This window comes from Eubalaena glacialis, chromosome 1, assembly GCF_028564815.1.
Source record: "Eubalaena glacialis isolate mEubGla1 chromosome 1, mEubGla1.1.hap2.+ XY, whole genome shotgun sequence".
In the NCBI taxonomy this organism is placed as follows: Eukaryota; Metazoa; Chordata; class Mammalia; order Artiodactyla; family Balaenidae; genus Eubalaena; species Eubalaena glacialis.
The window spans coordinates 237793347-237808250 of NC_083716.1; the positions used below are offsets into that span (position 1 = coordinate 237793347).

At 51.9% G+C, this 14904-nt stretch overlaps 1 protein-coding gene across 1 annotated transcript in view; it reads left to right on the forward strand.

Annotated features, from left to right (window-relative positions):
* RAMP1 (receptor activity modifying protein 1) overlaps positions 1-14482 on the forward strand; it is a 51770-nt gene extending 37288 nt beyond the window's left edge. Inside the window, exon 3 of the mRNA XM_061206212.1 lies at positions 14086-14482. Within this exon, the coding sequence (XP_061062195.1) occupies positions 14086-14341 (256 nt within the window). The 3' untranslated portion in view covers positions 14342-14482. The remainder of the gene's footprint in view (positions 1-14085) is intronic.
* Positions 14483-14904: the final 422 nt, after the last annotated feature.

Here is a 14904-nt window from a genome sequence, read left to right on the forward strand (position 1 = left end):
CGCGCCCTCTAGGCCTTCCTGCTCCTCCCCCGTGGGTGCGTCTCGCAGGCTGGGCCCGGCTGATGAAGCCTGGGGGCCAGCAAGGAGCTGGTGCTCTGTCTGAAGACCCTGGAGAGGGAGCAGGTGCCGTGGCCTGACCAGGGCCAAGCTCAGGACACCAGGGCTGGGTCACGAGCTGCCCCGTGCGGTGGCAAAGCTCTGGGTTATCCACCAAACTCTGCTGAAATCTTCCAGAAACATAGGAAAACACTGGCGTCCTCAGTTGATAGCAGTTGCCTTGGTTGGGCGCTTCTCCCTACGGGGGTCGGGGAGCGGGGACCACTCCCACATGCATGGGTTCCCTGGCCTCCATCTCAGCCCTGGGCTGTCTGCCCAGATGGAGATACCACAGCTCAGAGACCCTGAGTTTCTTGCCCAAGGACACACAGCAGCTTCACAGGGCAGCGAGCCAAGGTAGAAGCTGATATCCAGCCTGTGCTCCTCTGCCCAAGCCACGCGCCCTGCCTGGAGGAGGGGGCACCCTTCCCACTCCCCACAGGGCCCCACATGGCCCCTCCCACAGCCCAGCCCCATGTGACTGCCCTCACTGCTTCCAGGTGGCCCCGACCTACCAGTCTGGATGCCCAGCTGAAGAATCTGCTCAGGGCATTCCCCCGCTCCTTCCCCAAAATGCGCCTCCAGCTTACGGGCAGCGTCCGAGGGCGGGTTGTGTGGCTGCCCTGGGAACACTGACTGCTCTGAATGTAGGGGCTGCAGCCTGTGCTTCTGAGAGGTGTGTGTACTGGGGGCCTTGGACTCCCCACGGCAGACCCCCTATCCAGGCAGGAACCCCAGATGCCCCCAGGGCTCCTCTGCCCACATTGGGGCCCCAGGACAGCCCAGGCTGGAAGGGACGGTGACCCCCAACACCCCCTCCCTCCCAGCCCAGGCTCGGGGAGCAAGGGCTCCGAGCGGCTCCTGGAGCTGCAGACACAGCATCCGTTGACCATCGTGCACCGAGCCTTAGGGCGCGCCTGTCCCGGGGCCCGGAGTACAGCAGGGAACTGAGCTCTGCCCTCCCTGAGGTCACAGTCCGGGGAGGACGGGCAGCAAATGGGCAGCTGCAGCACGTGCAGAGGGATGGGCGAGATACGGGGTGGGGGAGCCGCGGGGCGCAGAGGTGGCATTCAGGAGGCGTATCCCCAGAGTACTGGGTTGGAGGTTGGAGAAAGGGGATGTCCGCAGGCGGGGGGTGGGAGGACTGGGGGCAGCGGGCGAGAGGACTCTCCCGCCTCCCGGCTGTAGAAGCAGGGCTGGGAGAACCACACCCCTCCGGAAGAGGAGGCGTGTGAAATCCGTTCGGCCTGAGGGTCAGGGAGCAGGTCATTCCTACACGGGGCCCTGAGAAGCAGCCGGAAACAAGACCGTGTGAGAGGAGACAGGCTCGCACTCCTCCATGTCTGCAGGGTGGGGGGATCCTGGGGGGGCAGGTGGAGAAGGAATCGGTTCTAAGGGAAACGAGGACTGGGGTGAAGTGCCTTTGGGAGCCCTGGGTTCCCGAAGCCCCTCAGGGCCTGTCTGTACTGTGTGAGGGGGAACCCCCTCTGTGCAGCATCTCCCGAACTCCACTGACGCATTTTCCTTGGTGGAACGTCTCAGGGGTGGGCCAGCCAGGCTAGCTCCAGGCCAGGAGAAGAGAGACTGAAAGAGCTAAAGACAGAAGGGGTGAAGCCAAAGGCCCGGGGTGGGAGGGGACATGGCGAGGATGGGGCCAAAGAGAGCTTGTCCAACGGTGGGGTCCCACCGTCCTCCCCGACCACCTTGCTTCCACCATTGTTCAGCTGATGGTACCTCCAGATGGGCTGGGAGTGTTTCCGGAGGGATTGTTGTCTCCTACCCAGCGGAGAAAAAACCGGCCCATTTCCATGTCTTCCTCTTCTTGCCTTGGAAACCCCCTCCAAGGTTCTCTTTTCTCCGCTTTATTCGTATCATTCATTTTCCGAGAGGATGGCATCCGTCCACCTTGCTCAGCCAGTGCCCGCAGTCGGGGTGGTACAGTTTAGCCAGGGAGCTGGTCACGGAGATGGGAGATGGGATTTACCTCCGCCATTCAGCAGGCTTTGTATGAAGCCTGTAGTGTCGTTTTGTTTATTTACTGATCCGAGAGTCTTAGTGGACACCTCCTGACGTGGGCTCACCAATGCTGTCATTCCTGGACAGGGGTGGGGCTGGCAATTCCCAGTGCTCCCAGGGAAAACGGGGTGGCCCAGATGCCAGGAGTCCCTGTTCTACGACATAGTCAGAACCTTGGAAACATTCCTCTGCAAGTGTGAGTTTGCACGCTGTGGTCACACTGATTTCAAAACATTCCTGGCGAGGTGTCCTGTAGGTCAGCCCTGGGCCGGCAGAAATGCATGACGACTCCTGTCACTTGGTCTCGTTGGACTTTCCCAGCTTGATGGGACCTCTCTGATCTGCCTGGTTTAGGAAGGGCTTCATGGTACAGACCCCCACTGCAAGTCCCGGAGGTGCGGGTGAGCTCCAGGTGCACCGCTGGCTTGGGTCCTGCCGGCCCAGCACGCGTTCCCAGACGACACCGGGGTTGGAAGTGAAATGTTTTGAATCAAACCATTAACAAGACTTCCTTATATGCTCCCCGCAGCGTCAAGAAAAACAAAAAGTGCCCTGTCCTGCACTGCCTCCGGGCAGCTCCCGTGTGCCCACCGTGGGTTGTGGGAAAAGTGCCCCACGTGGGCTTGGTTACCCACCCTGAAGGCCACTCGGCCCTCCTGTCTGTGGTCAGAGGCCCTTTGCAGAGATGAGCTGGCGGGGCAGGCTCGCTCCGAGCCTGACATAGGCCAGGCCACTCTGTGGCTTTCTGTCCCCAGAGGAAGTAGCCCGATGCGCGGGCAGCCCCTCCCCACTTTGGAAGGCCTCTGCAGTGACTATTTATGAAGCCTTGGGTGGGAGCCCTGATACCAAAGGTGGAAACCACAAGGGAGAAGACAGACCTGGCCACCTAAAAATTAAATAAATGGATTCCTGACTGTGATGAAAATGCCTCAGTAGCAAATGTGGTGTTTGCTATTGGCTTGAGAGAGATTTTTTAAATCACATTAAGAAGAACTTCTTTGTGCTTTACAAGGTTGGGGTTTTTTAAAATCAGAAACGAATGTTCAGTTTTATCAAATGCCTTCTCAACATGTATTGAAATGATTATATGTTATTTTCCTTTGACAAGTTGAAGTGTGATTTTATTGTAATAGCATTAAAGCATTCCTGAAATAAACCTACTTCATTCTATTGTATATGGCTAGCTTAAAATTGCTAGCAGTTTAAATAGGACTTCTTTGTCTATTTATAAGTGAAAGTGAACATCTGTTGCTTGTTCCTGAGTGTTCTAAGGCACATGGGCAGGCCATCTTAAGAGGTTTGGGATCAGGGTTTTGTTAACTTTTTCAAAGAACTGGGAAGCTTGACATCTTTTTCTGTGATCTTAAGAATTTTTTTTTAACATCTTTATTGGAGTATAATTGCTTTACAATGGTGTGTTTGTTAGTTTCTGCTTTATAACAAAGTGAATCAGCTATACATATACATATGTCCCCGTATCTCCTCCCTCTTGCGTCTCCCTCCCATCCTCCCTATCCCACCCCTCTAGGTGGTCACAAAGCACCGAGCTGATCTCCCTGTGCTATGTGGCTGCTTCCCACTAGCTAGCTATTTAACATTTGGTAGTGTGTATACGTCCTTGCCACTCTCTCACTTCGTCCCAGCTTACCCTTCCCTCTCCCTGTGTCCTCAAGTCCATTCTCTACATCTGGGTCTTTATTCCTGTCCTGCCCCTAGGTGTGATCTGAAGAATTTGAAAGAACTACCTGGGCCTAGCACCTCTTGTGAAAGTAATTCTTTAACAACTTTTTCTGTTTTTTCTTCTCAGATTTTCTACTTTTTAAATCAAGATTTGATAATTTATTGTTTCCCCAAAAAGCATCCCAATTCATCAAGGATTTTCCAACTTTTAACATACATGTTTTGCATGTTAATCTCATACTTTTTCTAATCTTTTGTCTGAGGTTTTGTATGGTGGTGTTTTCTCTGCTTTTTTTCTGGCTTAGACTATCCAGAAATGTGACTATTTCATTGTAGCTATTTTTCTAAAGAATCAACTGTTGAATTTACTTTTTCATTTTTATGTTTTTTAAAATATCAATAAATATTATTTTTTAATAATTATTAATGCATTTAAATTATTTGCCCTTTGGAGAGATTTATTTTGTGGTTCTTTTTTTAAATGTCTTGATTTGGATTCTTCATTTATTTTCATTTATTTTTGGTTAGTAATAAGATAATTTACAGCTGCAGATTTTTCTCAGAATTCAGTTTTACCTATATTTCACTGATTTTCACGTTCAGTATTGCCATTATTTTTTCTTAACAGCCTATCGTTGAATTTTTAAATCTTTGTTTGACCCTAAAATTATATGAGTGATCTTCCATTTCTAGGGATCCCATCTTTTTTTAATTTATCCTTTTCTCACTAATTTCTAGTTTCTAATATTATGGCAAAGAATACTGACTTAAAATCTCCACTTTGAGAATTTGTCAAGTTTTATTTGGACCTAAATAGGATCCAGGGACTTTTGAAAAGATTGTTGATTCTCTGTAGGATAGAAACTTCATCATATAGTCACTGAGTCAGGCTTATTAACTTTATTTTTCATTTTTATACTAGTTTCTATGCACCTAACCTGAAGATTTTGTTGAGTCCGTCGCGATTACTCACAGCGGCAGGCTGTCTTCGTCCTATGAAGCTACGATAACACTCTTCCCAGTGTGAAACGCCCCCTCTTCCGGTTTACTGTCTTTTGCGCTGGAATGTGCTGTGTTTGCTAAGACCACCACTCCTGCTGTCCTACTCACATCTCCAGGCAGATCTGTCTCATTCTGTCCCTTCTGCCTTTGTTTCTCTTGCCTTTGAGATGCTGCTGTGAACAGGTTGAGTGGGGTTTTTCTTCCTACACTCTCCCTGCCCTTATGGTGTTTGCAGTCAAGTTGTTGAGACCAACAGTGAGTGAATAATCAACAGTTAAAGTACAGGTACAAAGTAAGGCACAACTATGATGGAAAACCCCCCTTTGCCGGGGGATCCAAATGAGGTTGAAGCATTAAAAAACACCTGTTTGAGGAGGTGACATTTGAGGGATACACAGATGTCGGCCTTGTAAAGATGGGGTTAAGAGCCTTACAAGTAGAAAGTGCAGCTTGTGCAAAGGTCCTGAGGCAGAAGTATCAGCCAGGGTGGCCAGTGAGAGGGAGGGGGTACAGTTGAGAGTGGAGAGGTGGGGGCCACATGAGGGCTTTTGAATCCAGCACAGGTGCAGCAGGGAGCATTGAAGGCCTGAAGCAAGGGTGAGTCTGTGGACAGTGGTCTGGGGGAGGCGGAAGGCAGAGGCCAGGGCTGTGGCCCCAAGAGCCAATGGTGGATGGAGCCCAGGGCTTCAGAGAAGAGGAAAGCAGGGGAGGGGGTTGATGGCTGCCCTCACTAAGCTGGGTTGGGGGAGGAGAAGGGGTGCAGAGATGCCCAGGCCCCGGCCCATGCTCAGTGCAGAGAAGTGGAAGCTGGTATTAGAAATGTGGTTGTTAATAACCCACCAAGGCTAGTCACTCTGCCTACTCCTGGTCACAGTGACACGGCTGGAGGAGGGGAGGGGACCCCCGGAAATGGGGGGATTCGTGGCAACTCAGAGGGGGCAAGGCTTCCCAGGCATGAGAGATGGGGCTGGGGTGGGGGGCATCCCGAGAGTCAGGTGTGGACGCCCGTTGTGCACAGGACCAAGGCTTCAGATGGGGGTGGGGAGGTCACGGGTGTCGGACGTTGCAGTCTCTGGGCGCCGGCGGAGGAGGGAAGGAGCGAGGGCTGCAGAGCGGCAACGCCCCTCACCTGGCGGGCAGGGCGGGGGCAGATGCGCCGGGCTGCTGAAGAGGGAGAAGACTCGAGAGCCCGGGGGGAGGGAGGGAGCGGGGTGCTGACTGCGAGGGGCGAGGTAAGGCGGAGTCCCTAGGGTCCCTAGGAAAGGGATCAGGGGAGGAGGAACCAAGGAGCGGAGGTCCCCGGGAAGGGGGCGCCGTCTGGTAGCCTCGCCCTTCCTGCAAGGAGGCCGGGGGCCGCTCCTGGGAGCCGAGAGTCCTTGGGCGCCTGGGGCGGGGAGCCGGCGGGGATGGGTGCGAAAGGGGGTCCTGCCCTCGGAGCCCCCCACCTACCCTCAGGGCCCTCCCTGCCCCCAGGTCCGGACGCCCCTCGGGACCGGGCATCTAATCCCCGCAGCATCCGTGCGGGGACGGCAGGGAGGTCCGTTCCACCCCGGAGGCCACCCAGACCCGGGAGGAGGCGAGCGATGGAGGGAAGCCGCCGGCCCGCCGAGGCCCTGGGGACATTCGGGGAGTGAGCGGACATCCGGAGTTCTGCCGCCTTGAAGGTGTGCGAGGGCCCGCTGGCGGGTGAGCCACCGAACTGCCGCATTATGTCGCTTGGCGGGGCCCAGGCCCCAGCACTGCCGCCTGGAGCAGGGCTGCCAGCCCGGTGCCCCCTAGGAGGGGGGTCCCAGAGCTCCTTCCACTGGAGTGGCCGGGGGAGAACCCCTCGTGCTGGAAGCAGAGGCTGGGAGAGAGGGTGTCCCCGTGGTGGGGACGCTGCCCTGCCCGGGACGGGGTTTACCCCACGCAACTCGAGCAGAGGTAGGTGGGCGGAGGGAAGAAAGGCCGCGCGCTGGCTGCTGGCTCAGCAGGGCCGGGGTCTGCAGGACTGGGCTCCCCAGGCCGGGGAGGCGGGCAGGGGCCACCGCAGCCCTCTGAGCCCTGGGCGGCGCCAGACGTGGAGGAGCCGCGCCTCCGGCAAGGTGCAACCCCCCAGGCAGCCGGGCCTGCGGGCCCCCAGCAAGCCCGTCTCAGCCCGTCTCCCACCCGGTCCTCCCACCCGGTCCTCCCACCCGGTCCTCCCAGCTGCTGGGGAGTTCGAGCCGCACACGAGTCCCCTGCGCCGAAGGCCCCCGCTGCCCCAGAAATGAGGAAATGTGCGCCCCACGGCTGCAGATTCAGGGACCACAGTGTCCAGTTTTCTGCAGGCCTTTTCCTCAGTGAGCTGTTTAAAAATATAAAACTAATGTATGCTCACTGAGGAAAACTTGGAAAATGCCCCCAAAGCGGAGACAGGAGAATAGAAGCCATTCATCTCACTACCCTCTAGTGGTGACAAGTCCTCCTAACATTCTGAGCTCTTCCCCTCCTACCTGGACCATTTTATGCTGAAACCACATTGTTTGTATAAGTTGGTCTCAACTGCTTTTTCTTTTGTTCAACGTTGTAACGTAAATATTTTCCTCCTAAATATCATTTTAATAGCTACATAGCCGAGGCTCTTATAAGCAATTTTTTTCATCACTGTCCTATTGTTTTGCTCTTTTTCGTAATTATAAATCTGTAATGTTCATTTTCTTACATTATTTTTGACTACATTTCATGTTATTAACTTAGGATAATTCCCAGAAATAGAATTACTGGCTCAAAGGCTGTCCGTGATTTTGAAGTTCGATACATAATTGCCAAACTGCTTTTCGGAAAAATTTTACCAGTTTATCTTCTATTAGCAATGATGCAAGCACCCGCCTCATTTCACTATACCTTCACCAGCACTGAGTATTCTCATTTTTTAAATTACCTTGTTCTTTCATTATTATTATTTTAATATTTATTTATTTATTTTGGCTGTGCCAGGTCTTAGTTGTGGCATGCATGCAGCATCTATTTCCCGGACCAGGGATGGAACCTGGGCCCCCTGCATTGGGAGTGAAGAGTCTTACCCAATGGACCACCAGGGAAGTCCTGAGTATTCTCCATTTGAAAATGGATTCTATTTGGATGTTTGCTTCTTTTTTCCTTAAAAGTGAGGTTAGACATTTTTGTCAGCTGCTTATTAGGCTCCCCAGGCCGGCTTCAAATGGGCCCTGTTCACCTTCACCTGCTCCGGCTGCCAGGGTGCCGGGGGTGCCACCTCCCCTCCTCCCAGCAGGTATTTAAAGCTGCTGGAAGCCACCAGGTTGTGAATTGTCCTGGGCTGATGGAAGCAAATACTGGTCCAGAGAAAGTGAACCAAAATAGTGGTTCCTCCTCAGATATTCTGAGGGCTTAGACACACATTGCCTGGTCAACGTTTACACGAGTTTATGGAATAAGAAATGGACCCTTAAGGGGCCACACACCAGTTGTCAGGAAGCTGTCCACTTACTGGGCACCTGTTATACATCAGGCCCTTGACCTTGTTTAACTTGATCTGCCCAGTAACCCTGTCAGGTGGGTACCTGTCTCTTCATTGAATATAAAGAGACCAAGGTTTGGATGGGTGAGATGCGGCCCTTGGGATCCCTCAGCATAAGAGGTGGAGCTGGATTTGAACCCAGTTCTGCAGGGCACCAGGGCCCAGACTCACACATACTCCACGTCAGGGCCAGACAGGGCTAGTTGGTGTCCCCAAAGCAGACGACTCCCCTGTGGGCATCAGTGGGCACCTTCTTGTCAAACAAGTAAAACAACCATGAAGCGTGGTACCAGAAGCCTTGACTTGGGACCCAGATATATTGGAAATACTCCCACCACAGTGTTCAGGAACATTCCAAGCAAAGTTCACTTAGGGGCCCAGAATAGAAAATCCTGGCCAAAAAAAAGGATAATCATTCCATTACATGAGAACTGAAAATAGAGGGTGAAAGCAAGCATATTTTTTCATGATTATTTTGGCCCCTTCCGTCAGTACAATGTTCTTTTGAACAGAAGAATGTCTGTACTCTGGAGGAAATTCTTTTATCACATCCTTGCTGACAGGGCTCACAATATTTATTGAAAGTTTCAGCTGTTACTTCAGTATAAATAAACAGGATGAAGTGGGCAGCCGACTGCACATTAGGGATATTTTTAGACGGGGATGGCTTTGCAGACTGGAAGGATATTTCAAGGAGAGAGTGCCTCGTCCCAGAATAGCCCACCACCGGCTCAGCCTCAGCGTGGCCTCAGCGTGGGGTCCCTGCTGTCACGGGTCCCTGGGTCAGGGGTCCTTCCCATCCTGGCTGGCCAGCCCAGAGGTGGCACCACCTCCTTCTAGGGACATCCCAGCTTCACTCCTCAGGCAGAGCGTAGGGAACAACATTTAGGACTGACTGTGTGTCACTGCGTCTGCAGAACACCTAAAACTACACGTTGATTCAGTGGGTCTGAGGTGGGGAAAAAGACGACCATTCAAGCTAGTGTTTGTAACATGCAGCCCTGTGGTTGATGGACGACCAGCTCAAAAGTCTGGACTTTGGTTTTTAATAATACCTGACACACTTGCACTTACCTTGTGCCAGGCCCTTGACGTGTGCTAATTCATTTTTTTCACAATGGGACCCAGTCTGTCCTGACTTCCTGTGGCTTTTTCCACTTCTGTTTTCTACTTGGAACATGAGTCCTCGTTCACTTAGAAAAACCATGCACCCCTGTGGGCACGGGTCCTGCACACCCTCCACTGCCTCTGCCCACTCTCTCCCCCCTTGTGCCCCATCCACTTAGCTGCTCACGTGGACTGAGGGAGGCCCTGTGTGCCCTGTGCACTTGGGGTCACGACCCAGAGGGCAGCCAGGGCAGAAAAAACAGTGACCTAGCGATTGAGAGACCGTATGATAGGTGCTGGAGTAGAGGGGTGCTTGGGTGCTGGAGAGGCCCCAAACTCTTCCATTCTACAGCCTTTCAATACCTCTCTGAGCATCTCTTCAATGTTAACTTATGGCTTCTGTTCCATGTACTCACTTCCTGGATAAAATAAGGAAAAGTATATTTTATATATCTTCATTTATACGGTTTAGGGAGCTCTTCATTTCTTTGTATGGGTCCAGAATTCCTTCTGTTATATTCCTTTGACTGAAGAACTTTCTTTAACATTTCATGAAGCACAGGTCTGGTGGCAATGAATTCTATAAGCATTTTTTCTGGAAAGGTCTTTATTGCAAGCTCATATTTGAAAGATGTTTTTGCTGAGTAGGGGATTCTGGGCAGACAGGGGTTTGGGGCCCCACCCCCTAGTACTTGAAAAATGCCACACGTTGTCTTCCAGCTTGCATAGTCTCAGTAAGAAGTCTGCTGTAGCTCACATCACCCGTTCCTGTGTAGGTGTCTTTCTTCCTGAATGACTCCAAGACTTTTTTTCTTGGATTTTTTTCATCATCTTCATTTTTCAGCAGTTTGACTTTAATGTCTAGGTGGCTGTTTGTTGTTGCTGTTGCTTTGTTTTTTTATCCTGCTTTTTTTTTTTGCGGGGGGGGTTTCTCTGGCCTTCTTGGATTTGTGATTTTTCATCTCATTATTTTTGGAAAATTCTCAGCTATTATCTCTTAAATATTTCTTCTGCCCAATTCCTTCTCCTTTTGGAACTCAAATTACAAGCTGGAGTTGACATCATTGACAGTGCTGTTAATTTACCACAGCTCGTGGATGCTCTATGTTTTTCTTTTTGTTTCAGTTTGGGTAATTCTACTGCCCACCTTCACATTCGCTAATTCTTTCCTCAGATGTCAAGTCTGATGACGAGCTCATCAAAGATGGACTCTCTGATACTGTGGGGTTCCCCCCGCCCCCCCAGCATTTCTCTTTGACTTTCTTACAGTTTCCATCTCTCTGCTGAAATTCTCTATCTGTTCATGCATATTTTCTACCTTCTCAACCAGTCCCTTTATCGTATTAATATTTTTTAAGTCCCTGTACGATAGTTACCATATCTGGGTCATCTCTGAGTCTGCTTCTGTTGATTGCTTTATCTTTTGACAATGGGTCCCAATGTTTTATTTTTTTATTTATTTAATTTATTTATTTTTGGCTGTGCTGGGTCTTCGTTGCTGCTCTAGTTGCGGCGAGCGGGGGCTACTCCTCGTTGCGGTGCGCGGCCTTCTCACTGCGGTGACTTCTCTTGTTGTGGAGCACGGGCTCTAGGCGTGCAGGCCTCAGTAGTTGTGGCACACGGGCTCAGTAGTTGTGGCTTGTGGGCTCCAGAGCGCAGGCTCAGTAGTTGTAGTGCATGGGCCCAGTTGCTCTGCGGCATGTGGAATCTTCCCGGACTAGGGCTCGAACCCGTTTCCCCTGCACCGGCAGGCGGATTCTTAAAAACTGTGCCACCAGGGAAGCCCCTAATGTTTCATTGAGTGTTGAACTTGCATGTGTAGAACAGAAGAGATTGAGATAAATAGTATTTACATCTGGAAATGAGTAAGCCTCTTGTGTCAGGCTGTTAGTGTGGGATCTAAGTCAATCTTTTGAGTTGAGCTGGGTTTGGGATTTGTTGTTGCTGTGGTTTCCTTCAGAGCACCACAGGCCTCAGATACCTCTGGCAATGGGTTACCACTGCCTTGCGCTCAGGGTGGGGCTAGAGAATTTTCCTTCATGTGGTGTGTCCCACCCTGCATGCCTGTGCCACAGAGTGGGTCTCTCTCCACCTCCCTGTGGCAGATTGCTGTTGCTTGTCTATACCGGGTTTGTACTGGGAGAGAGGGAGGGGTTCCCTCTCTCCTGGTCCAGCTTCAGCTTAGAAAGCCACCGTGCCCTCAACCTCAGGATTCCTGCTCCTCCTCCCTGCAGCAGCCAGACTCTGCCCTGTATCTGTGGGGTCTTGGTGGGAGATTCCTGCCACTCCCCCAGTGGTAGGAGACCTCACTTTGGTATCTTGCAGGCTCCTAGGTCCAGGATGGTTTCCTGCTGCTCTCCCAAGAGAAAAGAGTCTTTTACCCATCCTTCTCCCAGGCACAGTGTGCCTTCTTGTGCCCTGGAGCTAACAGGCTGTGCCGTCCCTCCCTCAACTCAAGGCTTTGCTTCCTGGAGAGAAGGGTCCGGGAAAATAGGAAGGGCTTCAGGCCTGTTCAGCTGAAGCCACTGCTCATCCAGAGCAGCTGCTCGTCCTCCAGGGGCCCAAGCCTGTTGCTGCTTCTGTGAGAAGGGTTTGGAAAATGTGTGGTGTTTGTGCCTGGCCCCAAACAGCAGCCGATCCCCTGCCTGCCCCTAACCTTTCTCACGAGCACCCCCTGGAGCCTCATGGGAAAGAGCAGAGAGTCATGGAACCCCGCTCACTGCATCTGGGGCCCCAGAAATTCCAGAATGACCCTCCAGCCCACACTAAACCCTGGGCAGTTCAGCTATTATGTAGCTGGTACAACAGCTGCATCTTTCTCCTCCTTGAAACTCAGGTTACTTTCCTGCCTTGCAGTCTCAGCTCTCTGATGGACTCAAGAAAATGTATGATTTTGTAGTTTCTTCAGCTTTTTTTGCTGTTCATATGGGATCAACACTCTGTGTTGCTTTCTCCATCCTGAGCAGAAGTGACACTTTCTGGAAACTACTGAATACGTTTTAATTTCCCCCAACACTGAATCTTCATTTATTAAAAAACAGGGGCTTCCTTGGTGGCACAGTGGTTAAGAATCCGCCTGTCAATGCCAGGGACACGAGTTCGAGCCCTGGTCCAGGAAGATCCCACATTGCCGTGGAGCACCAAGCCCGTGTGCCACAACTACTGAGCCCGTGAGCCACAACTACTGAGCCCACGCACCACAACTACTGAGCCTGCGCACCTAGAGCCCGCGAGCCACAACTACTGAGCCCACATGCCACAATTACTGAAGCCCACGCGCCTAGAGCCCGTGCTCTGCAACAAGAGAATCCACCGCAATGAGATGCCCGCGCACCACAACGAAGAGTAGCCCCCGCTCGCCGCAACTAGAGAAAGCCCGCGTGCAACAACGAAAACCCAATGAGGCCAAAAATAAATAAATAAGTTTTTAAAAAATAAATAAAATAAAAAAACAATTTACTCAAAAAATTAAACACAGACTTATGATATTATCCAGCAATTCCACTTCTGGATATACAGCCAAAAGAATTGAAAGCAGAGACTCGAGTAGATAATTGCACACCCATGTTCATAGCAGCAGCATTTGTCACAATAGCTAAAACATGGAAGCAACCTGAATGTCCGTCAATGAATGGATAAACAAAATGAAGTATGTACGAGCAACGGAATATTATTCAGCCTTAAAAAGGAAGGAAATTCTGACCGAGGCTACAACATGGATGAACCTGGAGGACATTATGCTCAGTGAAATAAGCCAATCACAAAAGGACAAATATTGTAGAGCCAGCTTATATGAGGTGCCTGGAATAATCAGATTTCATAGAGACAAAAGGCAGATGGGAGTTGCCAGGGGCTGGAAGGAGAAATGGGGGTGTGTTTAATGGGGACAGATTTTCTGTTTAGGAATGAAATAGTTCTGGAGATGGATGGTGGTGATGGTTGCACAACAATGGAAATGTACTTAATGCCACTGGACTGTACAGGTAAAAATGGTTGAAATGGTAAATTTTATGTTCTTTATATTTTACCACAATTTTTTAATAAAAAATTTACTGGTTCTTGCCATGTGCCAGGTACTCTTCTAGGTACTGGGATTACAGAGGTGAACAAAATAGACAAAATCCCTGACCTCATGGTGTTTACACTCAATAAGCAAAATAAATCTGTAACCCGCTACAGTGAAGGGTGACAGTGCTGTGGGAAACTCCTCAGCAAGTGTGGGATGATGAGGGGTGGGAGGTCAAGGTAGGCATGGGAGGCCTCACAGTGAGTCCTGTGGACACCTGGGGGGCTTTCAGGCTGAGGGGGGGTCTGCTCGGGGTGATGCAGACAGCAAGGGGCTCAAGAGGCTGCAGATCTGCCCACTCCTGAGGGCTCGCTGTCCCAGGCTGCCTTCTGAAGACGCCTGGCTGGTCCACCTTCTCGTTTGCCCTTGGTGTGGCATCCCAGCTCCCGGAATCCCTTAGCCCCAGCTTGCCTTCTGGGGTGTGAGCATGTGCAGGACATCTAGGGAGCCCGCACAGGACCCGTCCAGGACCTGTGTCTCTAAAGCCAGGGCCACCGCCTCAGGGCCTGGACTTTGGGGGAGCTCGCCCCAGTGGGGAGTGGGGTGGGGAGTCCCCGGCTGGAGTCCCACCTTGATCCCCTGCCCACCAGGGACTGATGACCTGCTTCTCCATCTGCAGGAGCTACGAAGAGCTCTCGGACTGCACCAGGCATGTGGCGCAAAAGCTGGACTGCTTCTGGCCAAACGCGGCGGTGGACACGTTCTTCCTCACCGTCCACCGGCACTACTTCAGAAACTGCCCCGTCTCAGGCAGGGCCTTGCAGGACCCGCCCAGCAGTGTCCTCTGCCCCTTCATCGTGGTGCCCATCCTGGTGACCCTGCTCGTGACGGCACTGGTGGTCTGGAGGAGCAGGCGCCCGGAGGGCATCGTGTAGGCTGGGGGCGGGGAGGGCTGCCCGATCATGGAGGCTGCCCGGCAGGCCAGAGGGTGGGCGTGGGGGCCGAGCCTGGCCAAGGCTTCTGGTACTCCAGCAGCAGAGCAGACCCCTGGTCCCCTCTTCTTCTACCCAAGAAGAGCTCACAGCAGGATTTTGGAGTGGTCATGGCACAGGTATTGACCTAGAAGCCACCCTAGGAAGGGCAGCCCAGGTGCTGGGAGGGAGCAGGGCGTAGCTGTCAGTGTTTCTGGGGAGGGTTCTGAGCTGTCTCCCAAGGTGTTTATGAACCACCCCCTGGCTCGATTATGGATAAGTAGTTTATGATTAAAGGATGTCCTTGAATTTGGGAAGCGTCATTCTTTCTGGATGTGGACCCTCGGGAGTAGAAGGATGGGAGAAACTCTAGCCCCTTTGGATTTTGTCTTTCTCTGACAGGAGGCGCCCTCGCAGGTACCTTTATGGGGGACGATGATGGTTGAGGCCCCATGGGGGCTGAGCGCTGTGCGTGTGCTGAGGCTGCTCCCCGGGATTCTGAGGCCCCCGCCGCATCCCCGCCACTC